Genomic DNA, 25417 nt, shown 5'->3' on the forward strand with positions numbered 1-25417 from the left:
TGCTGGCCTTGATGTAAAAAATTTAGTCTGACCAAGCTGCTCTCAAAAGTGCCAAGAGAAGTCATGCTAGATAAAAAAGGAAATCATACACACACCAATCTAAGAAAAAGGATGCTCAAACTTCTGTAACAAAGTACTGAACAAGCAAATCTTGCCCTTCTTTTAAGGGCATAATCACAGGATTCATCACTGTGCCAGCAGATGCAGTGGGGGTCAAGAGATCCTACAATTCACTTTGTTGCCAAAAAGTGTTATTCAGCTAAAAACTTCTACCACACTCCGTAACATACCCAACCAATGCTTCCAGACTTACAGACCTTCAAGGACAGGCACAGAGAAACAGTAAACTCTGGGTCCAAAACACTAAACTTTGAGTTATAAACTGTCTAGAAAATGGTCTTGTTACTGCCAGAGATCAGAAAGAAAGCCCAAAAGCTAGAGGAAGTCACTGAAGAGAAAGCACTTAAAGTTAAAAAGGAAATCTGCCTCAAGACAGTCCTGTGCTTCAGCCTTTCCAGTGTATTCCTCATCCAATCTTCTCTGAATTTTTACACTTGGCCAATAAATACCTCTTACTCTAGCACTTGGATACGATTTACGATGCACTGCAAGTGCTGTGCAATTAACAGATTTAATGCCCAACTCACTTCCTCCTTCAAAAGGAGACTGGAGGAAAGCATCCCAGGAGCTGTGGGTATATCATACATATACATGAAATGACATTTCCTCTGCCACTACTCTAAGTCAGCACATCCCTACTCTTCCTGCAGATGTATCAAATCATTTTCACTGTTTAGATTCCCAACTATTAGTCATTCTTCAGCTTAATCGCAGAGGGGTTTACACTATGGATTTTTACACACCAGCCCACATTTTCACCATAATTTATCAATTGCTTTTTCCACTCCATTTCACTGAATTTCTAATCTCATTTCCCCAACTACACTGTCTACAATCATAACATAACAGTGACTTTAAAAAATGCAGTATGCTCCACTAATTTCACAATGTGTTAAAGGAGATAACAGAGGGAATACATTCTTTCCATCTCAGCACGACTACTTTAACTTGCCTATCAGAGACAAAAGCACCTGGCTGAAGAGGAGGACAGGCATTGCTGGGGGAGAAGTCAAAGCTCTGCACCCTCACATGACTACTGACCAACTTTCATTGAGACAAATGCTACCAACTCCTCCATGCAAGACCGAGCATTTATCTCCAGCACATGGATAATTTATCCTTTGGTGGCTGCTCCATTCGGAATTGTGCTGACAGGGCTCCATCCAATCCAGCAGCACATTTGAGGGATTACTGCTGATGCTTCATAGACTCATAAAACACCCTGCTCAAAGGAGTTTCGAGTGGCACAACTCCGTGCTTTGCTTCCCAGCTGCCGTATGAAGTTCTACAAAATGTCAATGCTGAGCACAAGCTACTTTCACAAGCAATTAAGACAGACTACATGAACACCTAGCTCAGCCTGCAGGCTACATCACACTTGCCTTTCAGTTTTGTTCAATTACTTTGCCCTTCTCTTTGGTAAACAGAAATCCTTGTTTTCCTTTCTCTCTACCACACACTGCATCTGTTCTCCAAATGCCACCACCCCAAACCACACATGGCAGCCCCTGGACGAGTTTTACCTCATGCTGAAATCACTTCGGCCAAAAGATTTGAAGGTAAAGAACCTAATGCAGCAAGGTTCCTAAGAAAGTGTTACTGTCTAAAAGAGATCTCTCTGAACACCTCAAGCAAGTTCAAAAGCATCAGTAGGACTTCACCACCTCCCATTAAGATTTCTTCAGACAATTTCACTTGCCACAGTGCTACAAGCCACACACTTTGCCTAAGTTGTTGCCATATCTACAACTTTATTTCTGAAATCAGCTTTAACAGTATTGAAGTTTAGCAATTACATATAGTCTCATCTATAATGTTATGATATCCTGATCTCACCTCTCAACACAGCAAGTTCTTCAGTTTAAAACCCACTGGAACAAGAGCAAAGGGGCAATGGAGGGGAAGGAAGTCCAGTATTGCACCATGATGCCTTCAAACGCAGAAGCTCATCCGCATGACATGATACTTACTCCAAATGTAGAAACACTCTCAGGCTTCAAACACTGTGTGCACATTCAGTGCCTAAACACTGGAAAAGAACTGCCCAGAGCCCAATATTTACACCAAACTGTTCTCAGATTTTTTACTACATATTTAACTTCATACATCACTTCTACTGAAACTGAGTGGCAACAATAATCAACATGATTCTGACAATTCACCCTTTCAGCTACAAAGATGACACAGTTAAAGTTTCCAAGAGTCAACAGAAGTGAAGTAGAACTTTCTGCATAAGCCCAGTTACCTTATGTAAAACAAGGTTTGAATTTCTCTACAAAACAGTGTCAACAGTCATAAAATCGAAATAGAAGCAGCGCCAAAGGGTTAACACTTTATGATGGTAACACTTGTTCAGAAGACTGGAGATCAATTTTAAGGTAAGTATCAGTGATTTAAGTAGGTTTCATCCCACCTCATGACAAACCTTTCAGGACCACTTGTTACTGTTCAAATTCTGCTTGGGACAGAACAAATCAGATCTGAGGGGTGTGTCTTCAGTTCCATGCTTTAGCTGATCCCATGGAGTTACACCCCAAAGTGAGCCAGCGGAGCAGGGTACTCACGTTGCCCATGTACTCGGAGAGCAGGTCCTGCAGGGCCTGGCGCACGGCGTTGCACTCGGCCACGATGCGCTCGCGGCGGTCATCGCGCGTGCAGGACGAGTCGGCCATCAGGGCTGCCCCACTGATGATGCTCTCCAGCCTCTCCTCCAGGGATGGCCGGAAACGCTCCTCACTGAACGTTGAGGGGTCCACAATGATTTGTTTCTAGTAAGAGAAAAAGTTCTGCAAATCAGTCACCAGCCCAAACGATGCCTTAGGATTTAGCTTTCTTATTTTTCAAATCCTACAGTGCTTTAGCATATAATTCTAAAACTCCTTATAGAGCGTTAGCTACTGTCTTCACACTTTGGTTAGACAAAACAATTCCTCTACGGGCCTGAAACTCAAGGACACCTCTCACTGTCTCAGACCCTCAGAGATGTAAACAACAGTGAATTGGGGGGGGGCAAACTTGGAGTAAATGACTTCATTACCCGAAACTGTTATTGGAGGATTAACCCCTGACAATGTAAATGGACAAAACCTATAATTGTCTGAAAAACTCATGACCACCATCCATCTCAGGTGTAGCCCCTCTTGAAGGCTTTTGGCTGCCCAACAAGTATCTATGGAAGACCTTCAATAAAAAACCACTTTTATTCTCTCAATCTTGTCTAGCCTCTGTTCAAGGCAGCGACTCCAAGGCATGAAAGCAGTGTGTTACTGTTAAGTCATGCACACAACCAACACTTAGAGCAGCCCCCTGATCAGGCATTAAGAGGCAAATGACACCATTTTGGCACTGAGGAGGATTTTCATGAGTAGTTTTGTAAAATTACTAAGAGGTTTCCCAGCAGATTATATTGCTACTCATTTCTTGTGCTGCTTTGACAGCTAAACAAAACTTGGCCATAGGAAGCCTTGTTACATGAATGGCAAAAATCAAATGTGCCAGCAAAAATAAGGTTCAAAGTACAGAATTCTTCCTAATGACATGTCAATTTGGACAGGCCTTCACTAGTTAACTTGTCAGATATAATTATCCCATCATGAACAAGAAAACAAACATCCAAAATTAGCTCTATGTATTGTGCTCTGTTGCCCTACTTTGCACAGTCCTTCTTCCCTTTAGTGTTATGCAGGTAAATACAACCGTATTCTCGAAAATTCTCCAAGTGAAACATCAACATAAAGGTTTCAAACCACACAGAAATCAATTTCATCATTAGAATTACCACAGGTTTCTCTTGCCAGAGCGTTAGCAAGCACAGCTCATACCATGAGGCTCAGGTCTGAAACAACAGCGCTGTTGTATCTGTTATTGAGGGGCCAAGACCACCACCCATGAAAGTTCCTCACAAAGAAGCTGCACAGTATTTATCACCTTTGAGTACTTTCAGGTGATTCGTTTAAACAGATCTGTAATGAAGAAAAATAATTTGGCCATTCCAGTTTGGTGGTTTGTTTAGGGTTTGGTTGGATTATGTCAGGGATAGAATTTGTTAATTCTGAAAGAAGTCCCAAAGCTTTTTGAAATGGGAATTTTCTCAGTTTATAGTCAACCTAACCTCAGCCACATCACAACCACCTGCTCCTGCCAGCCAGCACATTTCACATCCCTGTGGAGTAACCATGCAGCCATCACAGCAGGATGAGGACATGGCATGTGCTCTCCAACACGCTCCCTCCTCATTCTTCCTGAAACTTTTAGCCGTTGGCTAATACAATGGTAGTGTGCTACCACTCCAGAACTGCACCACCAGAAAAAAGAGATAACAATCAGCTTGTTACATTCTGGTAGCCATTTCATATTTTACTATCACTGGAGTATCTGGGGGCCCGTGTGCTCAAAGCCTCTATTACAGGAGTGTAATAACACTCAGGCAGTAGCAGGAAATGAAGTGCAGGGATAACATCTGCCAAGAACCTTAACACATTTGTTTTGTCAGCCTCCTTTGGCAGGGATGAGACGAAGCTATCGTGAAGCTGGCCTGCTGATCAGGCACTGCTGCTATTAGAGAGCCTCACAAAGTGGAATTAAAAGCTAAAAAAGCTTCATGTGAACTCCAACACTCAAAAAGTAGTCTGCAGCTGGTATATTGGAGAGTTTGTATAGTAAAAAAAGGGTGATTTATCAGAAATCCCATTAGCTGGTTTGAGCTGTACAAGCCAATCCACAAACCAGAACTAAACTGCTTCTTCATTCCCAGGCCCTGACATGGTGCTGCTGCTGCAGAGCTGCCTTCCCCTCCCATGGGCACCTGTGAGAACCTGCAGCCCCTCAGGGCTAACCTGAGGCACACTCTGAAGGAATTTCAGAAAGGCAAACTCAAAACTGAAACCAGTCACTAAGATCAAGACAGCCATGACATCCCTCTTGTCACCCAAGAGATAATAGGGAAAGGATTCCCATCAGGCACAGAGAGAACCTGAACAGATCCTGGCAAAAAAGGATTGGGGCAGACACATGGCAGAAAGGGAGGAACAAGAGCGGTAAGAGCAAAAAGGAGAAGTTGAGAAAAATCTGGCAAAACCACCACTATTAAATGCCTTTTGAGTAATGGGTTGGCAATATTAAATAAAGTTCTAGAGTAAGTTAGTGCTACACTGTTTAAAATTCAGAGGCTGAATCAGGTAGACACCAAATCTTGGCTTCAGAAGGAAAGCGATCTCAGTAAAAATGCATGGCTGTCCTCAGCAACGTGCTGAATGCAAGATAAAGAACATGACAGATCAGTACAACATATCAGTGTGAAATGACTTCATTTCCAGCCAAAGATCATATTAAAACTTCCCACTTCATGTTCCTCTCAATAGGTAGTTTCAGCAATTCCAAATACATGATTCACTTTTAATAAATCACTTCTGTCACCTCCAAGAATACATTACATAAATATATTATGAAATAATCAATTTTAAACAAACCATCTAATGTAGCAGTAGGCTAACTGCTATTTCAGAGCTAGTTTAACTTGACAGCCTTCCATCACCAAGAACCACATATATAACTTTCTATATTCCATCAACCCTAGCTTGGAAAATGACTTTTTTAAAAAAAGCCTACTTTGCCTACAACTTGCTGCACTTGAGTAGAAAATGATCTTCCAGGCAATATCAATAAAAGCAAGCTGAGGCTAACGAACCAGGTGAACAAACAGGAGAACCAGAGGGGTTTTTCACAGCAAGGTTCCAACTCACATCGAAGTTGTTGAGGGCGTAGGCCAGCTCTCCGCCCCCGCCCTGCTGCTGGGCAGCATCGTCCGAGCCGGTGGCCTGGGCGGCGTTGGAGATGCCGCTGACCGCCTGCTGCAGCTGTTTGTAGATCAGGTCCCTGTTGGCTTTGTAGGCGGCCACGTCAGGGTGCTGCAGGCAGGCCTGGGACGCTGTGTACAGGATGGGCACGTTCTTCTGCAGGATTCCTCGGGCTGCCGCCATCTGATCGCGGTGACCCACATCTTTCAACTCCTGTTAGGAAAGTTAAAGGGGAAAAAAAAATCGTTTGAGAGCGGTGCCCACATTCAACATCCATGCACTGTCTCCCTGCATCTTCAAAGGACAGGCAGCTTCATTGCCTCAAATCTGCTCAAATCTGTCTGCCGAGTATTCCTATCCTTAAGGGGTCAACTAATTGCAAAACACGACAGCTTCATAAAGCCAAAAAACAACAACACTGGAGGGCAATCCACAACACCACGATCGCAAAAATTGGATTTTTGCTCCTCTGCAGCAGAGGACCAGTGTTTTAAAAGCTGTCCTGTCTTGCACTTGCAGATGAGAAGCGAGATCATCTTTAATTAAAGCTCCCAGGCTCACAACCAGAATGTTTTTTTTAATCACACCTAGAAGATGGCGTTTACTCTCCTCAAGAGACTCAGGTACTTAACTTCAGAAGAACAAATATATCATCTCATTCAACTTCTTGTTCACCTCCAGTGAGACAAAATTAATCCAATGACTGTAATTACCACTAATTCAAGATTAGTGAACAAGTCCATAAGTCTTTTCCCACACACTCTGCGTTGTAATTCTCTAAAGCAACATCACCTCTGTTTTGGAACAGAGCACCATGATCAGATAAAGCCTCTGAGTCCAGCACAAGTGGTAGGTTTATAAAAGGAGGAACAACCACAGTTATTAGCAGCAGCAGCATTTCAAAGTTACCTCTTAAATCTAACAAAGAGGCAGTGAAAATGTAGACAAGGACTGCCTTACTGAGGAAAGGGAAAAAAATTCTGTCAGACTCTCTAAAATGGATGGGCAATAGGTGACCTCTGTAAGGTACACACTGAGCAGGGAGGGCACTCCAAGCAGGCACAGAGATTTACAGATTTTGTACAACCACTTCCCATAGTGTGGAACAATCCATCACAAAGCAGTTTTAGAGCATTTATTGCATTGCCATCACAACCCTACTCCCATTTACTGCAATCAGATTTGAGATACATAACCAACTGGCAATCCCTTTTTGACTGTACCCAGCTTATTTTCAAAGACAAATTTGTGCAAGAAAACCTAAGCAGTGTCAGAGGTGCATAAGCAGTTTTGATTTGTACATATCTACAGAGCAAAAAGGGGAAAAAAATGCTCTAAAAGAATTATGCTATTTCTGATAACTTAAACTGCCCACACCTCTGCTTTCTTCTGAAACTTAACTACACGAGAATGAGTCACACCAGTGCCATTGAACAAAACAAATTTCACACGCAATTTAAGACTAAGCATAAGCTATCCAAACACAGAACATACCCACAGCAAACAGGAATTTAAACCCCTCCTCCAATGGACATTTTAGTGCAAGACCTGGGGAAGTTGTGGCTGTGCCCAGCCATGGCCCTTACTCCCTGTGCACGTGGACGTGTTCAGTCCCTCTGCATGAACCACAACAGCAACAGGGTCTAGTGGAGAGTGCCCCAGGACTGGGACACATCTCAGCTCCCTGTCCTCACCCACACCTGCACTGCTCCAAAATGGGAAGTGCAGCTCTTGGGCAGCAGCATGTCATTAATGCACTAAAACACTGACCTAAACAAATGCTACTATGAACAAATGCCATCAGAAGCAGTGCCCTTCGGCCAAGCAGACTTTTCTTGCTTACCAGGCAAGCTCACAGTTCCCAAACATGGCAGAGCACAATATAAAGTACATAACAATAATGTAAAAAAATTAAAAAGTATTAACAGAATAGGCACTGTCCAAGAGCAGCAAGGCTGCCTTATTCGGGAAAAGAAAAGTAAGAAATAACATACAGAAGAAAGCAATCACACTATACCTGTTGTCTTTTGGCTGCCATTATGTTAAGTTTGTTCACTTCTGGTTTGAGGGCTTTATACTGGATACCCAGGTCCTGCTCTGTGCCAGCATTTCTTAGTTTCAAGATACCATCTTCCACCTAAAAGAATATATATTCACATATTTTTCCAAGCAATACAATCCACAGGTCATGAGGTAATTCAGAATGTATTTCATGGCAGACAGAGAAAGCAATCTTCTTCCACCTCCCTGTTATTTTTCAGAGAGAGACACTTTAAGGCTAATAGGATACAGTGCTTAGCTACTCTTTCATAGTCACCAGGTACCAGAGACAGTCAAGTATATCTGAAAGAGCATGGAGGAGTCCAGGCCCCCTGGCAGAGCCACAGCAGTGGCCAAAGGGCACAAGGAGAGTCCTCAAAGCTTGTTTGCAAAGAAGACTCATTATCCAACATAATTTCACTTCAAATTCTGCACAAACCACTCAACTCTTGGGAAGGAAAGGCTTCCTCAAACAGTCCACTTTCACTTTTATTTAGCCTGCCAAAGCTACTCATCCCTAGTAGCTGCAAAGAAGTACTGGTTATAAGAAAGCCAAATTCTGTAAGATGAAAGGGCTGGCTCTCACCTGCAGCTGGAGGCCAGCACTCAGTTTCTGTACTAAAAGTTCAGAACAGAGTGCAGCTCAATGTCAAAAGCTACTGACAGTGAGTATAAAAATGAGTGACACACGCCCACTTGCGCACATTCTGCTGAGAGGAAAAACCCCCAGACCCTCCCCACATTCTGCTGAGAGGAAAAACCCCCAGACCCTCCCCACATTCTGCTGAGAGGAAAAACCCCCAGACCCTCCCCACATTCTGCTGAGAGGAAAAACCCCCAGACCCTCCCCACCCCACTGCAGAAGGGAGCCACTGCCAGCGCATGCCCCATGGCGTCACACACACAGCAGGCACATGGCAGAGCACCCCGGTGTGCCAGGCACAGCAGAGCCCCACACTTACAACTTTGAGCTGAACAAGCAGCTTGTAGACATCTGCCATGTCAGCCAGGATGAGCAGGCGGGTGACGGCAGAGAGCAGGGCGCGCGCGGCCCGCACCATGTTCCCACGCTTCACTGACGAGCAGGGGTCGTCTGCAAACTCCCCTGATGCACTCTTCATCAGGTCACCTGCATGGGGAGACAGCAAGGGCTGGCTTCAGCATCACCTCAGCCACTGGAAAGATTCCTAAGCCAACCCAAGTCTCTAAAATAAAATGTTTGTGAAATATGGCTGACAGTTAATGCTGCGTGTGGCTACCTATAAGTACAGCTACCACATGGCATTGGGGCAGAGGGGCTTGTACAGGGAAGAAGGACTGGGAAATCACACTTTGGTCCTTATTTCCATTTGTACAGGTGTTTCAGCATGCCAGAATTCTCCAGAGAGGTGAAAACAGCACGCCTTTGCAGGGCTGCAGTTATTTCCCAAGTGCTGATGATTTCAAAGCCTGAGAAAAAGCTTTGATTTGTGTACGTGTAGGAGTTAAGCAGAAAGCAGCAGAAAGCCCTGTAAACACGCAGCGAGCTGCCACAGCTCCTGGGACTGTAAACAACTCGGAGCGATGACCTGGCTGGATATGCCCTGGTTGGAATTCAAAGCCAGGCAGCGCTTCGTAAAATGCTTCAACATTTCATAGCCGGTGGGGCTGCATCTGGTGCAGGAGCAAAGAATTTGGGTTTCAGATGGTAACAATGCCATTGGTTAACTATGAAAAGCAAAGGCCACTTTGCGCAGCTAGAGCAATTCCTCCAGAAGGCATTCACAAAGCATAAAAGTAATGCCTGCCTATAGTCAGAGGAGTAAATTTTGGATTTCTCCCTCACTTTTTGGGGCAGCTTCCAGTACCACAGTTCCTACACAGCAGTAAGTTTTGGCATCCACATTGTTATCCTTGGATCTCTCTGCATCTCAGAAACACTAAGAAAACAGCTAGGACTTAGTTTAGAAAACTGTAGGTCCTCAGGGTCAGGGATCCGCAGGCAGCAAGAGATGACCAGAAAGCAGATTGCTATAGCTAGCTGCTGTTTCAGAGGCTTCCCAAAAACCTGTATGAAAAGTGTCCATGTGGCCAAATGTCGAAATAAAAATAGTGTGTCTCAGACTGAGACTAAAAAACCTCCACCAGCGCTTGACAAGTGACAGCTGACAGAGTCCCATGGAGCTCCCCACACCAAACAGGGCAAGGGCTGCACCAAAATCCCTGCCTGATGCGGTCCCAGGGGGCTTCTACATATTTAACAGCTTATTTTTAACTGCTCAGAAATGCCAGCAGCTGGGGAGCCTGGGGTTAACTGTCCTCATACATAAAATCTTGCCCAGAAAGTTTCTTCCCCACCCAGGCACTCTACACCTTCACAGCTAAATTCAGCCCAAGCACAGCTGCCAGCCTGCCCAAGCAACCACATCGAGATACTCAATTTTCTTCAAATGCTTCCCCCTATGTAACACCCTTCCATCATCTTAAATAATACAACCAAGAGTGGCACATAACATTTGAAGATAAAAATATGCTACTTCTGTACCGGGACACAGCAAAAAAGCTTCTGTCCAAGAACAGGACAGCTCTGAATATCAACCAAAAGCTATCCCCTACCCAGCTTTGGGGAACACAATTCATTACTTTAACAAGGGTTAAGAACTCCATGTTTCCAAATGGGTGAGAGATGATGCACCAGCAATGCTGAAAGCGTCAAACAGCCAGGAGATTACAAAACCTCAACACAGCTGACATGACCCTTCCTTTATTCCTTCTGGAATAGGCTAATAATAAAAGTCATCACCACAAGTATGAAATCCATTGACAATTTCAGGATTTAAAGCTATATATTTACAAGAGCATGAAGTAACACAATAAAGGGGAACAGAGCAGGTTTAGATGAGATATTGGGCAGGAATTGTTCCCTGGCAGGGTGGGCAGGCCCTGGCACAGGGTGCCCAGAGCAGCTGTGGCTGCCCCTGGATCCCTGGCAGTGCCCAAGGCCAGGTTGGACACTGGGGCTTGGAGCAGCCTGAGACAGTGGGAGGTGTCCCTGACATGGCAGGGAGTGGAACTGGATGGGCTTTAAGGATCCTTCCAATCCAGGCCATTTTGGGATATGCCAGAAGCAAAACTGATTACAAATATTTCCTTCCTTATTTACTTATACATAAAATTCCCACATTTTCAACTCCCAAAATGGTGTTTTCATTTATTTTCTATTTAAAACAACTTATTGGGCCACTTGCCTCACGTGAATCTCAGAAATTGCTAACAAAGTCAAAACCCAAAGTTATCCTCTACCCGTCTCCTAAATTGCAACCTTTCAAGCCAGTCCTAAAATAAAATGCTATTCCCTTTTATTTTAACAAGAGATTTTAAAAGATTTAGTGAGTTTCAAACAGCTTGTCAGGGTGTCAAAAGATAACTAGCTTCCCAAAATTAAAAGCAGATTATATTTAAAGTTGTTGCATATATATATACATTTCTGCCAATTAAGGGAAGCTGACTTTCAGATTTCTTTTATAAAGGGAAAGCACCCCTGGAGTAGTTACTTTAGCTGGATTCAAAGGGCAAGAGGGCACTCTGTCCTGGCCTCAACATGCAGGTATTGCATTGTGCATGCACATCAGCACTCCCAAGGGGACCCAGCACCATCTTTCCATTTTCAATGCTGAACACAGGTAACACAACCACTTTGTAAGAAGGATTTTAAGAGTTAAAGTAACACAGTGGAGAAGAATCCAACTATGAGACTCAGATTATAAAGCTGATACAAATTCTTGCATGAGTAGTCTGTTTTTCCAATATAAGCTTAGATCTTCATTAGATATTAGAAGGGAAAGAAAATAAAACAGAGTTGAGAAAAGAAGAGGCAAAAGTAGCCATCCTATGATATTGTCAATAAAGCACTAAGAATTCAATTAAACATATTGGGGCAAAGCCCAGTTTAGGAATGGTCAGATTCCAGTCCACCAAAAGAAAATTCCCATTTCCTAGTCTCCTTCCCCGACTCCCACAGGGTGTGACAGCACTTTCAGGCAGCACTATCAACCCTGTTCCCAGTGTGACCACGGACAGAACTTGCTCCACACCACCACTGACAGGAGGGCACAGCAGCAGGCAGGACACACGGGCACTGCAGCTCCTCTGCCAAGCAGGGGATTTGTGCCTACACATCACCTCGTACCCTTCAGCACTTCAGTTCAAAGCTGGCCCAAGGCTGCTTTGCCAGCAGTGCCAGGGACACACCAGTGCCACCAGGCCGTGCCCTCCTGCTCACAGCACCCCACCAGACTTCCCCAGAGGTTGCCATTCCCCACCATATGAAGGCAAGCAGGAAATCAGAGTTTCAAGCCTCTACTGCTCTGGATACTGAAGTCCTATCTCACCAGTAATGCCACCTTCAATGCCCACCAGCAGTGTCACAGCAGCCTGGCCTGGCTTTCTGCTCTAAAGGATGAGGCCCCACACCAACCTTTGCCGTATCAACACAGGTTTTAATACTTCTGGCAATAAAAGCCTCTGATAATCCCTAATCTTGTCTTCAAATAAATCCATATACTGCCTACAACACTCCTACAGTTTGCCAAGAGCCACCTCAGGTTACGGCTTTTCAAAGTGGCACACTCCCGAGGCTTTGTTGCAAGAAACAAACTGCACTCATTGTACCTTTCTAAGAGAATTGGCTAACTGGTCACAGCAGAATTTTGAAGTTGAATTTTCCAAGAATTCAGTATTTAACTTCAAGATGTTCCACAACAGGCCTCTTCCTGCTCCTTGGAAATCCTTAAGCCAGACATCCTCGGTGATGAACAGTTAAAAAACTGTTTTCCCCTTTCATAATTCATCTCACCGTTCAGTTTTGAAGAACCCTTCACTTAGAAGCACGAAGCAGAAGGACACTGAGCTGAATCAGCTGGCTCCCTCCCCTTCACTTGCAACCTGAGCCATCAAAGCATTCATCCCTTCCCTTCCCTCAAACCCTATACACAGGCTTAGGCTTTTTATGTTAAGCTTTAGGTTTTGGTCTGTTATGTAAAGTTGCTATAGAAGACAAACAACAGCAGAGCACAGTGAATTCCCCGAATCCCCACGCTCTCACACAGATACAGAGACAGCTGCAGCCATCAGCATTCCAGGGAACAGGCATTCCAGGGAACCAGGAACAGCCTTGTCAATTGGACCCCAAAGAAATTTCCTTCTTGAGCCCAGTTTGGAAGGTGCCTCAGTGCCAAGCACCTGGGTAAGGGAGTGGTTCAGGTTCCAAAACACCTCCCAACAGCATCAGAGGAGCTGAGCACTGCAACACACAGTCAGACTCCACAGGGAGCTTGCAGTGGGGAGCAAGGCTGGGCAGGAACAGTGTTGCACCTTCTGTTACCCAGAAAACCTCTCATGGCAGAAATGCCTGCAACAAATACTACAAAAATGCTGAAATTCAAGATATTCACATCAAATGCTTTCCCAATACCAAGTCTTTTCTATAACCACAGCAGGATCTATTCTGAAAAACACTTTGATTCCTTATCTCCACTTTTCTGCTCAAAACCTCTAAAAGTTTCATTACTTTATAAGAAATTTTAAGTCTAAAGCTTTAAAGGGCCAGGAATCTTACTGTAGGATATTTTATTAACTTGCAGACTGTAATTTATTCTTCCATTGTAAAAAACAAGAAGATTTTGAAGATCCACTTACATTGATTTAGTAGGCAGCCACACTATTATTCATTCAAAATAGCTCTTTTCAGTTCTTTGTTTTTACCCCCAACAAATGGGATTTTACGAACAAGCATGCTCACTAAAATCATGTACTCTCTCAATCTTCTTCTTGCTAGGCTAAAAAAAAAAAAAAAATTAATTTTCTCTGATGAGACAAGTTATCTATTGTCCTAATCATCTTCATAATCCCTGTCTACATTCATTCATCTTTTTTTATTATGGTAACTAAACCACTCCCTACCCTAAACAGAGGCATTATTAATGCTATTTTCCCGTCCTTCACTGAAGATTATTTGTGCTCTGTATCTATAATCCCACTGCTGCTGCCAGCTCATGATCACCCTGCTGCTGACCACAACACCCAGATTCTCCTCTCCACTCCTGCCCCTGCTGCAAGAGGCAGGTGAAGGCACCAATGCCAGGAAGAACTGCTGAGCACACGCACAGGGTTTTGCATCACACTTTCCTTGTTTCTCCAGTTCATGAGCTCAACTGGTCTGACACAATACTGGAAGGCTTCTGAGGTGCACAGAGTGTACATGACTACATACACTTGGAGGTTATATTTCCCTGCTGTTACTAGTACTGCTGAGAACTGCAATCCTTCTGGGCACTGGCAGCAATAACCCTTCCCTCTGTTCTAGCTCATTTTTCACCACTTGCTTCTCATTTCCTCAAAGGCTGGTTTGGTTTTTGATTTCCTCACCAAAAGCTGCTCTGCTAAACCTGGCCAAACACTGACAGCTTTGATCCTGGTTGTGTTGCAACTGTGTCCCCACAGAAGATGGTGGGCACTTCTTGTGTCCAGGAGATCCACTGCAGTCTGACCACCCACCAGCCTGAGGGAACAGGTACAGCCATCTCTTTTACACCAGAATCCACACAAGCTGCAAGCAAAAAGGGAGGAAGAAGTGAAGGAACTTTAAAGTGAGAAGTTATTTCACTCCAGCACCTCTCAGTTATGAGCTTCACCTCCTCTGTCAAAGCCAACAGAGCAGGGAGGTTTTGGCATCAAGCCTATGTGTAGTCTCAGAACTAGGGAGGAGCCAAGAAACATGGGAAGGGGTCATCTGAAAGGTTTTTTATCAGTCTCTCCTTCCCACCAGCTTCTCACTGCAATATTCAGCTACAAATCTAGCTCAGGGAAGTTTCTCAGTCCCAAGGGCTGAGCAGAGCTCCCTCTCTCACCAGCAGGACTGAGCTGTTTGGAGGTACCTACAGACGAGCTCTGACTCTCGACTGAGTAGCAGTCGAGCACCAACAATTAAAGCCTGGAGTCAAAGGGGGCTCTCTTGCTCTTTGTTGTTGTTAAATTAAGCCAACTCAATTAGCCTCTTATACTGCAGCCTTCTTACCTTGATCTTTCTTTGGTCTGTCAACCAGGCTCATCCAGAACTCAGAACCGTTTTCAACTAATATTTCACCACTCTGCAACTTCAGCTACAAACAAGTAATTAATGCTAATGAGTTTTCCCTTTTTTGCAGCAGCAGCCGTCACCATTAATACCAGTTGACTGGGTTTCACTGAAGCATAGAAAAGACTCATGACTGGAAGAATGATAAATGATTTATGAGCAACAATATTTACTAGTGCGTATTTCAGAGTAAGTTAGCTTCACAGGCTTTTCTTCCAGGTCTGCTCCACGAAAATAAAAAAGAAAACGATAAAAATCAACATTAGATGTAAGGAAGGAAGCCTGGAATATTTAATCAAGGTCTTCACATTCTGTTTGGTGCTGTTTACATTTTACATATTCAAGAAACATGCCTGTCGAGTCAACTCCTACAGTGCTGGTCTGTATACAGTCAGATATTGAAGAAGTTATTGATGTATTTGAGATGCAGTCCCATAAAATTCACAGCTGTGGAGAGCACACTTACTTTTGAGCCTAAACTGAGTTTTTAAATGCTCTTCAAAGAATCAGCCCTTCCTCTTCTCTTCGTAATCTCTACTTGGACCATCCAATTTCCAGACCTATCCAGTTACATTACTGCTCAGGGATATACCAGCCAGGCAAGCTGAGAAACCACAAGGTGAGAGGTGTAGCATCATTAGAAAGAGCAGAAAAAGGAAATGGGAATGGTTCTACTTGCTCTGAAGAGACACAGCTTGAGAAGCCACCAGATGCACACTCTTACCTTGCTTGCGAACATCTTCCACAGCCGCCACCAGCTCCTCCTTCAGGAACTGGCTCTCCTTCGCAATTTTGTCTCCTTTCTCCAGGAAATTCTCTGTTGCTTGTTCAACTGAAGCAGCCAAGACATGGGCCTTTTTAGAACGGCCTCGCTTTTTATTGGAGGGGCCCTTGTTGCTGGTGTTAACCAGTGTTGTTACCTAAAGGCACAGATGGAAGGGAAAAGACTCAACATCAAATTTAATGTTTATCCATTTGATAGTAAGACCACAGGTACTTTTTTCCTAGACAGTGGATTGCTAATACCTGCACTATGCCCAGCTCCAAAAGTTAACCTAATGAGTGTTTTTCACATGTAAACACTACCATGCTTGTTGATTCTTTATATGAGCAAAATAAATGCAGCTAAACAGCTCAAAGATTTCTCTTATCAGCAGCACACCTCAAAAGTTGATTTTAAGACTGGAGATCTATTTGTATTTTTGATAAACTGCAGTGTCAGTAACAGGCCAGAGCTCTTTGGCACCACATAAAAGAAACCAAGGTGGGGATAATTAGTTTGGGATAACTCTCCAGTCATAAGAGACCCCAGACAAGGTTGAAGTCTATGCCAGTAGAAATGTAGAGACAGTATCTTTTCAGTCCAAAACAGTGTTGTAGCCAAGGGGCTGAATGCAGACCAAAGGACTTGGTAGAGCTCATTATTTCCCCAAAAAAAAAAAAAAAAACAACCCAACTGAACTCTCACAGTCATCCTGCAATCAACAAATATTTCCAAGCTCTGTGTCTTTGAAACCCTGGTGGGAGCAGAGTCATCACCAGAGGCCAGGAGACCCCCAGGTATTCCCTGAGCTCAGGATCAGGATCCATCCCCTTCCTTCCAACACAGGCATGTCACAAAATCCACACACACTTCTCCATTTGCCTTACTCTTGCCTCTCCTTTTTGCAAAGCCTCAGAAAACGCACACAAAGCTACTTCACAGGGACATTAAATTACAATACTAAAAAAATTACTACTCTGGAAAGCCCAAGGACTGCTGACATAAAGGTCCTCCGAGCTGAATCCATCTTCCCAGCTGGCCAATACAGAGAGGGAAAGCCATCAGTTGGGAATATTGCAGTTGGTTAATGGGGAGCATTTGTACTGGGTAGTCTCAGGTCATCGTGTTCTACAAATAAAGAACAAGTTGCAACAAGGCAATTTGCTCCAGTTCCCTCTCTGTATTTTGCCAATCACTTCATTCAGAAAACTGAGGATTGCCAGTACAGCCTGTTGTGCTTATTCCTTGAGGAGTAAGTTGCAGACACTTGGTGAAAAAAGGTCCTGTGAACAAATTTGCTCGGTTAAGTTTGCCAAATTAGGACAATTTCTCTTAAGCAAAGACTCCATCAGTAACTTCACCTAAAAGGCCTCATCATCCAACTGCCCACCTGAGGATCCAGAGGGACCAAGTAGCAGGTACAGACAGCAGCTTGGTGACTAAAGAGAATAATACTGGAAACAAAACTTGATCACTCCCATCTGTACTTAGCAGGAATTGTGTCCAGCTCATTCTGTCATTTTAGACATTTCACATTCCAGGAAAACAATGCTGAAGATGACAAGCGAACTCCTGTGTACCTTCTCTTCCAGACCTCCTAGAAAGTCACTTCTGAGAATTTTCAAAACAGCCAATACACACAGCTCCCATTTACAAGACTTGCTCCAGCCTTCCTGTGCTCTTGGTGCTATCCACCACACAGAAAGAAGCTTTTATTCACATATCCAGCACAAAGTGTAGGCACAGAACATTATTTCAATTAGAAGTGCAGAAATGCACATTCATAACCACTGCCTAATCAGGTTCTGAAGGAGCACAGTCTCCCTGGACCCATGGCCAGTGACTGTTCCAATGAAACTGAGCAAAGAAACTGCTTGTAGACTTCTTTTTATTTTTAGTTTGTAGTATTTTACACCTAGAATTTAAGCTTTGTGACCTAATTAAAATAAAACACGCAATAATGTTTATGACTGTTTATTTTGCCCCATATTTTTCCTACCTGTGTAACAAGAGGCTCAAGCAGCCTTTCAACTGCCAGTGTCCTTATCTCCAGGCTTTTGGGGTCCCATTTGAAGTTCACGTTGGCTGCAGTGACAGCAGTCATTTCTGCCAGAAGAAAAGAGCTACATTAATACCATTTTTTATTGTTAATGCATCTCAAAAACAAAGTAAAATGCAGCCTGTTAAATACAAAACATCCACTTAGTATAAGTGAAGGTTACAGCATCTCCAGAAACATCAGGTTTGATTCAAATGGCGCAGGTTTGACAAAATGTTATGACAATATATAGATATTACCTGCACATTTTGGTTAGAAAATAAAACCAAAGCAAATAAACCCACACACAAACCTACCACAAAGCCATGCTGTTTTATCAGAGCAATGACAAGATCAGCAGTGCCTGGGCTCACTGGTGGGCCCCAACCAATGAAGAAGGCCCACAGGCAGTGCAGGCACTTTGTCCATGAAGCTGGGTGCCCCCTGCCCAATTTGCACCACCTCCCTTCCAGGCCCAGTTCTCCAGTGCCCCCTGACCAGCCCTCAGACACAGCCCAAGGCATGGGGGAGCAGAAGGGAACCCCTCGACTTTAGCAGTTCCAGAATGCTACCCCTGTCCTCAGCTCCACCATGAGTCACTGCCCAAAGGCTCTGCCAAAGCAGGAGCCAATTTTAACCCAACACAGGCACCCTCCCCCTTCACCCAGCTCACCTTTGGGGAGTACAGAGGTAAAGGAGTGAATACAAGCCTCACAAAGCCAGAAAATCCAGCTGGTTTGTACTTCACAGCTTACATATCTATTACACTTCTTCTTAACATTTGCATAGGAGGGAAAAGCAGATTTGCATGAAGAGATCTGTTCAAAGCTGTCACTGAGCCGATCCTTCCCGTTACAGTTTTATATCAACATCCCAACGGAACAGCAAACATACTTATGGGAAAAGTTGAGCAAAACTACTAAAATAGCTCTGCTGTTGAGACCAGCAGTCTAAAAAAATAGAACTAAAAATAAGGAACTACAACAAATCACTGGATTAACACCAAGATGCTGCACATTACAACAAAAGAATAAACTGAACAATAATTTCAGTAAGAAATGGATTTAAAGTATTACAGATCCATAAAACCGATTCATATCACTTCAGACATAATAGATTCTAGTTCTTCCTGCTTTGGGCTGACCTCAAAATTCAAGATTAGACTAAAGCTACATTTATAACTTTTTATTTTTAAAAAAGTCAGGAAGAGAAGTAGATTTCCTAAATCTCCATCCACCCATCTTCCTAAACACCTACTGCTGAGGTCATTTGAAAGCTCATTAGCTGATATTTTTAATCTTTCTCTGGCCAGGGTATAGCCTGCACAGCATCTCAGCAGTCACGTTGCTCTGACAGCACCAGATGTCCCCAAGCTGCCAGACGAGCACAACATCCCGTTGTTTTTAAAAACCAGGAGGCAAGGCACTAATTTTGGTAACCAACAATGTTTACAACACGTACCAACAACCAACTGCTCTCTCCCGACCCCAACAGCTAATTGTGCAGGGGAGGGCTGCTTGTTTCCCAGAGAAGAATAAAAGCTCCGGGGCACGGGAGGAGCTCAGCATCACCTGGCTCAGGGCTGCTCCCCAGCCATCCCATGGGCTCTCACACCATGGGCACCATAGCAGAGATGAAGAACTCACTCCAGCAGTGCTGACCAAAGCTGACACACTGAAGCACAACTTCACAAGGTGCAAGGCAGGAATATCACCCAATATCCACCCAGCTGCATTCAGCTCACCATTAAAACCATGCTCTAAGTGCCCACACTGCTGGGGGAAAAAAAAAAAAAAAAAAAAAACACACCACACACACACAAAAAACCCACTTTAAAAGCTGAAAGCTTAAAAAAAGAGAGAGATTAGAAAGAGCCCAGTGGATGCTGGCATATGCATAACCCTTCTGATGGTGTGCACTGAAAAAGCAGTGGATGAAAAAGCTGGTGAAGGCTCTAGCTCCAGAACACAAGCCAGGCCACAGTTCCAGAGCCCCCAAGGAACCACAGGAGCGTGGAAAGTGGTCACCTCCTGTCCTCCCCTAGCTCTGACAGCGAGCACTAAGCACTGTGAACTCATTAATTAACCTTCTCTCTCAATCCCCCTCCTTTTTATTTCACTCACCCACTGGCTCATGCCACAGCCCAGATGCTGGCACAGGGCACACTGTGAAATACCCTTCACCCTCAGGTAGTTTCCTGTCCTCCACAAGGAATTTCACTGGTTTATTCCCTCCCATTCAGCTCAGCACAAATGCTTCCTACGTAAGAAGCCAAGAAAAATACACTGACAGCCTTTGTGGCTTCTGAGAAACAGAGCCAGGGCTCTGGAAAGCCCAGCAGGTTTCTAAAGAAAGGCTTTTCCTATGTAGTTAATGCTGTTACACCTCTTGCAGAAATAATGTGCAGGACGAGGTAACCATGAGAAGATACATTAATTGTATTAGTAAGATAATAAAGGCAATTCATCTGAAAATACGTTAGTATGATAGTTCATGAATTGGCCAAAAGTAATGGTCTATAAAACCACTTAGTAGCAGCGCTGTTGAAATTTATCTAAAAAGCAAAGCTTGATATCAAATAGCCTGTTTGGCAGCAATGGTTTGGATATCATTCGTACATTGCAATAAATGTTTATTCAATTAAATTATTTGTGGAGAATACAGGAACAGGCTATAGGTTACCAACACATGAGTGAGATGGGTTTAGGGGATTAAAGGACAACTGCCGGGCTGTGGTATGGCATGGCTGTGATTCCCCCCAGTTCTCTGGAACTTGCCTTTTCCCTGTGACTGACTGCTCAAGCACTCCCTCAGTGAATTCAAATATGGTAACAGGGAGCAAACCACATTATGGGATATTGGCTCAAAGTGCTTAATCCTTGGCCCCTGGAGAGCACCCCACAACCCCACTGCAGTCACTCCAACACCTACATGGAAAGAGGACATCCTCTGGAAGAGGAACCCACTTGCAGAGCAGTGCAGCACTGGTTTGACAGCTGGGACAGCCCAACTGACTCAGGATCAGGTTCCCCATGCCTCAGCCCCAGAGATTTCAAGGACAAAGCAGCACAGACCACACGGCAGAAGAGTGAGCGGCGCTGAATCTCAAGTGCAGGAATATATAGAACAACACCACTGCACAGGGAGTTGCGGTTGCCCAGCCTGTGGTTTCATAAGCAGCAGAAAAGCTGCTTAAAGACCAATATTCATCCTCCCACACCCCTCCAGGAACTCATTCCCATTTGCACATCACACCCCCTCCGTACTGGCACAGCTTTCCCCACGCCTGAGCGATTAACCAGATGGGGAAGGACTGATTTGGCTGGAGGAAAAGAAATCCATTTTTGCAAGGTGGGCCGAGATGCCCATCTGGCTCACCATGCCACCACAGACCGCTATGGCAAGGGGAGATGGCACCATCAGCTGGCACCCTTGGCAAAGCCACAGCAGTGGGAACACAGGGCAAAGCTGGATGCTACAACCAAGCTGAACCAGGAGCCACTGAAAACTGAGCATCAAGCAGAGCTTCTGCAGAGAGCAGAAATGTACTCCCCACACATTTGATGCTCAGACATGTGAAGCTCCAACCATGCTCACCAGCCCAGCACATTAACTGCAAACCCTTTGGGTTATTTTTCCGTTCATCATGGTGCTCATTATTGCAATACAGGGTTCAACAGAGACACAGTGTCTTACTGGGGCTTAGCACACTGGCAAGGACATGAGGGCAGGGGAAGCACAGGAGTTTAAAGAAGCCACTTTCAGAGCTCTGCAAGCAGAATCAGCCCTGGACAACTCTCTCTTGCTTTGTACAAACAGTCAAGATCTCATCTACAGCTAAAAATTAAGGACAGGTCTCCATTCTGCTTCAACCAACCACTGTTGCCATCCTACTGCTCCTCTCCCTGCCCAAACAGACCCACGCTGGCACAGGTCTGATGGGGTGAGCCACTGCAGGGAGTTCAGTCTCAGAGTAAGATGGTAACTAAACCTTCCCTTCCCAGGTCCTGTCCTGATGAAAGAGGTGGGACTGCACAGGGAAGGACCCAGCATGGAGTTGAGGGCTGCATCTGAAGTGTCCTGCAGGGCAGGCCTCAGCCTCGTTAGAGAGGAAGATGAGCAGAGGGATGTCTGAGCTGCTGGGGCTGCCAGGAACACACCAAGAGTGATGTACACACAATGCTCTTTCCAAAAGCCACAACTGAAGGTCTGAGTGTTCTCAAAAACTGGTAACTCAAGGCTTTAGGAATAATTTCAGATACCTACTTCCATAATACTGGCATGCAAATAGTCTTTAGATATTGGCAAGCAGAGGAATGCAGCTCTGCAGCTGCTTTGCAGAAGTGCCCTGAAGGCACCCAAGGCTTTTCCAAAAGCCCGTGAAGAAGCACAATTTGAACAACGAGCTCTGCACCCTAACGAATCACAAAAAGGCCTAAGTGCTCAGGGTCCTGTTTTTCCAGGTTGCACTCCCCCACACACACCTGAAGGCAGTGCTGGCTGTATCTCAGGCACTACTGATTGAGTCCATTCCGCCTGCCCTGTACCAAACCATCCCACAGCCACCCCACCTCCAGCCAAGGGTAAATCTCTCTGGGTTACACAGCAAAAAATAACTGTCCATCTTCTCAGCTTCAGCCTCACCACCTTGTGCTCCCTGAAAAGTCTTTAATATGACATCTGCTGTCAGTCTTCATGTTTTAACTCTCCTGCCAGGCTGCTTTCTAAAAGCTTTTAGCTCCACTCACTGATTTCTTGGTTTTTCTCAGGGAGAGTCTGACTGGCACAAGAGAGAAGCTGACCTGGCCAGGCACAACAAACCACATGCTGAATTCCAGCACTGTGCTAGCCAAAATACCAAATCCAGGATATGGGACAAAAACATTTTATACCTGGGAGGACACTCTCCATCTGAACACTCTTCCTGCTATTCCTCAGCTGTTCCCCATTCTGTGGGGCAGATGTGCCCAGGAGCAGTAAGAAGTATTTCACTGCAACTTTTTGCAGCTTCTTCCTCTCTTATGTCTTTAAGTAGTCTCACTCATTTTGAATGATAATCTGGCCTCCTACCATGCTTCCAGACTGTCTCTAGATACTGCATAATGACTCTACTACCGAGGTCCTGGGGGTGGAAGATGGTGGGATTCACAACACAACGACCCAGCTTTATCCTCCAGACAGAACATGAACCAGACCCCTTGCTCCCGCTGGAATCCTTTTGCTTGGCTTGTTACCCAACCCACCTGACAACCAGCAGGGATCCTTGACCCCTGCTGAAGGTGGCAGACAAGAGATCAAAGATCTTCAGGAGCTGGGTATCTAACACACACCACTAATGCAAACCTTCTGAACAGTTTTGGTTTCAAAGAGATTAAGGCACACTTCCATAAAACTCAGCTCACATGCTGGGGCTTCATGCAGCCCACTGGCAATTCAAAACTGGTTTCATATAACTAGGAGTATCCATAAAATAAAAAGTTTCATTCTTTCCCTTCAGTCTCCAAATTAATTTGTCTGCCCTGTTCCACAAATAAAACAACACTTGGCAGCCAAATTCCTGCAAGTCAAGGATATTTGGTGTATGTGATGCTTTTCAAGGAGAATTTAAGCAGACTTTATTTAAGCTGGTTTTATTTAACATCAAGTATACACAACTAAAAAGAGAGTCATCCTCTTCTAACATAGCCTTCAACCTTACATTCCATCTGCTAAGCTACCAAATCCTGTCTCCCACCATAAATGCCACACAGGTACTCCCTCATTAGAAATCCTTACCACTAGAATTCCAAAGTCTGAAACATCAATACAAACTCAGGTGTCACGTTGTGGTAAAGCTCCTATTTGTATGTACAGGTTGAGTCGAACCTGTCTTATGAGACTCAGATCTTGGTGGCAAGGGTGGGATGTACTGCCCATGTCTGTGCTATTAAACTTTGGAGTGCCTCCAAGTTCTGAGGTGTGAGTACATACACTGGCCGTGTCCAGCTCGGTGTCAAGGTAAAACCATCTCCACCTCATCCCAAACTCTTGGTTTTCGTTGAATACAATTTTACTAAACTTTCAAGTGTGGTATCTATGCAAATCATGGAAAAAAAATGTGGGAAATAACTTCACTGAATAAAACAACCTTCTATAGAAACCAATGACCATGTTTTCCTGGACAGAATTTCCTGCCACTCAAGTATATTCAACTTTGCTACACTTTTTTGTTGTTGTTGTTTGGTTGGTTTTTTTACAAACTGCAGTAACCACCCAAGAAAAAAAGACAATATTCAGGTTCAGATAAGCTTGTTTCTCACCAGTGCCATCCCAGTTCCAGGTCTCTTAATCTGCTTTCATAAATTTTTCTCTGCTGCTCTTGTGGAGAACACCCACAAGAGGCACCTGAAACGCTCATCAGACAGCCTGACACAGCCAGTAACAAACAAATCCGTCTCTATTCTTCACTCATTTAGACCTTGCTAATGAATTGTGAGATGAAACCTAATCCAGTGTCACTACAAAAGCCCATGAAATGCCTGACACTGTTTTCTCTCCCAGAAGAGCCAGCAGCCACAGGGAACCCCTCACCTTTTCCCCATGGCAGCAGAGCCCAGCCCACGCAGCATCACACGGGAGTGGGCACAGGGCACAGCCCCCCATGAAGATGCCTCACTCTCCCCCAAGCAGCCTGTGCTATCTCCCAGCAGCTTCCAAACTGTCACAGTGCTGGGGATTCTGGCAATTCATCCTCAGTCAGAATCAAGAACCTGCTGTCACTACAGGTTTTCACTCCTTCACTCAGGTCCAGCTGCTGCTTAGGGGATGAAGGCACGCTCTGCACAAGTAGCTTCACTGCGCTAGTCCTGTGATCTCAGCAGAGATTTCACAATGGCAAATTTGATGTTTGCTTGGGAGATGCTGGTGCCAACAGCAGCTTCTTGCCTGCAGTTATGCAAGTGTTCAGCTCTGATCATTTCCCTTCTGACAGAATTGTTTTACTGCAAAGGACCTAGGAAAGAGTTGTATGGAAGACAAATCACAGGCAGCATGGGCAATTAGTGACTTATTCATGTCACACTAAGGCTCCAGTTCATGGATAACACCCTGAAAGAATAGAGGAGTCAAACTCAAGCTTATACCCAACTAACTGTTCAGATGGATAGCCTGGTGCATCTCAAACTTCCACTTAATTTCTGCAGTTTTCAGTTTCCAAAACTCATGCATGATGCCAACTCCATAAAGAAGATTGACAGGGTATCAAGAGTGCTTTAGAAGACACACATGCTCTTTCTTAAAAAGAGAATCTCCTCTATAACTATGATTAATTTTTATATTCTGGCTGCAAAACTTTGTATTTGGAAAAAAAGGATGTGTCATGACCAGCAAGCTATTACTGTTATGAATAATAACCACTCACTTTGCCTTCATGTGGATGTTTGTACATTTTATGCTGAAAACTTGCACTAATACCATGAAAGATAACTTCCCAAATAAGAACAAGTAACTACCAGATCTGTAACTGCTGTATTTGGCTGCTCTGTGGGTCAGAACTGTGAGGCTCTGGC

The 25417-nt window shown here is 44.3% G+C and overlaps 1 protein-coding gene across 2 annotated transcripts in view; it reads right to left on the bottom strand.

The window, feature by feature from the left end:
- CTNNA1 (catenin alpha 1) overlaps positions 1–25417 on the bottom strand; it is a 117916-nt gene that overhangs the window by 83295 nt on the left and 9204 nt on the right. For both annotated transcript variants that reach the window (XM_040078590.2, XM_058422514.1), the window contains exons 2-7: positions 17832–17938; positions 15794–15989; positions 8918–9084; positions 7933–8052; positions 5862–6128; positions 2685–2888 (exon numbers count right to left, since the gene is read on the bottom strand). In XM_040078590.2, the coding sequence (XP_039934524.1) occupies positions 2685–2888; positions 5862–6128; positions 7933–8052; positions 8918–9084; positions 15794–15989; positions 17832–17936 (1059 nt within the window). In that variant the 5' untranslated portion in view covers positions 17937–17938. The remainder of the gene's footprint in view (positions 1–2684; positions 2889–5861; positions 6129–7932; positions 8053–8917; positions 9085–15793; positions 15990–17831; positions 17939–25417) is intronic.

This window comes from Hirundo rustica, chromosome 14 (assembly GCF_015227805.2).
Source record: "Hirundo rustica isolate bHirRus1 chromosome 14, bHirRus1.pri.v3, whole genome shotgun sequence".
NCBI classification, from domain to species: domain Eukaryota; kingdom Metazoa; phylum Chordata; class Aves; order Passeriformes; family Hirundinidae; genus Hirundo; species Hirundo rustica.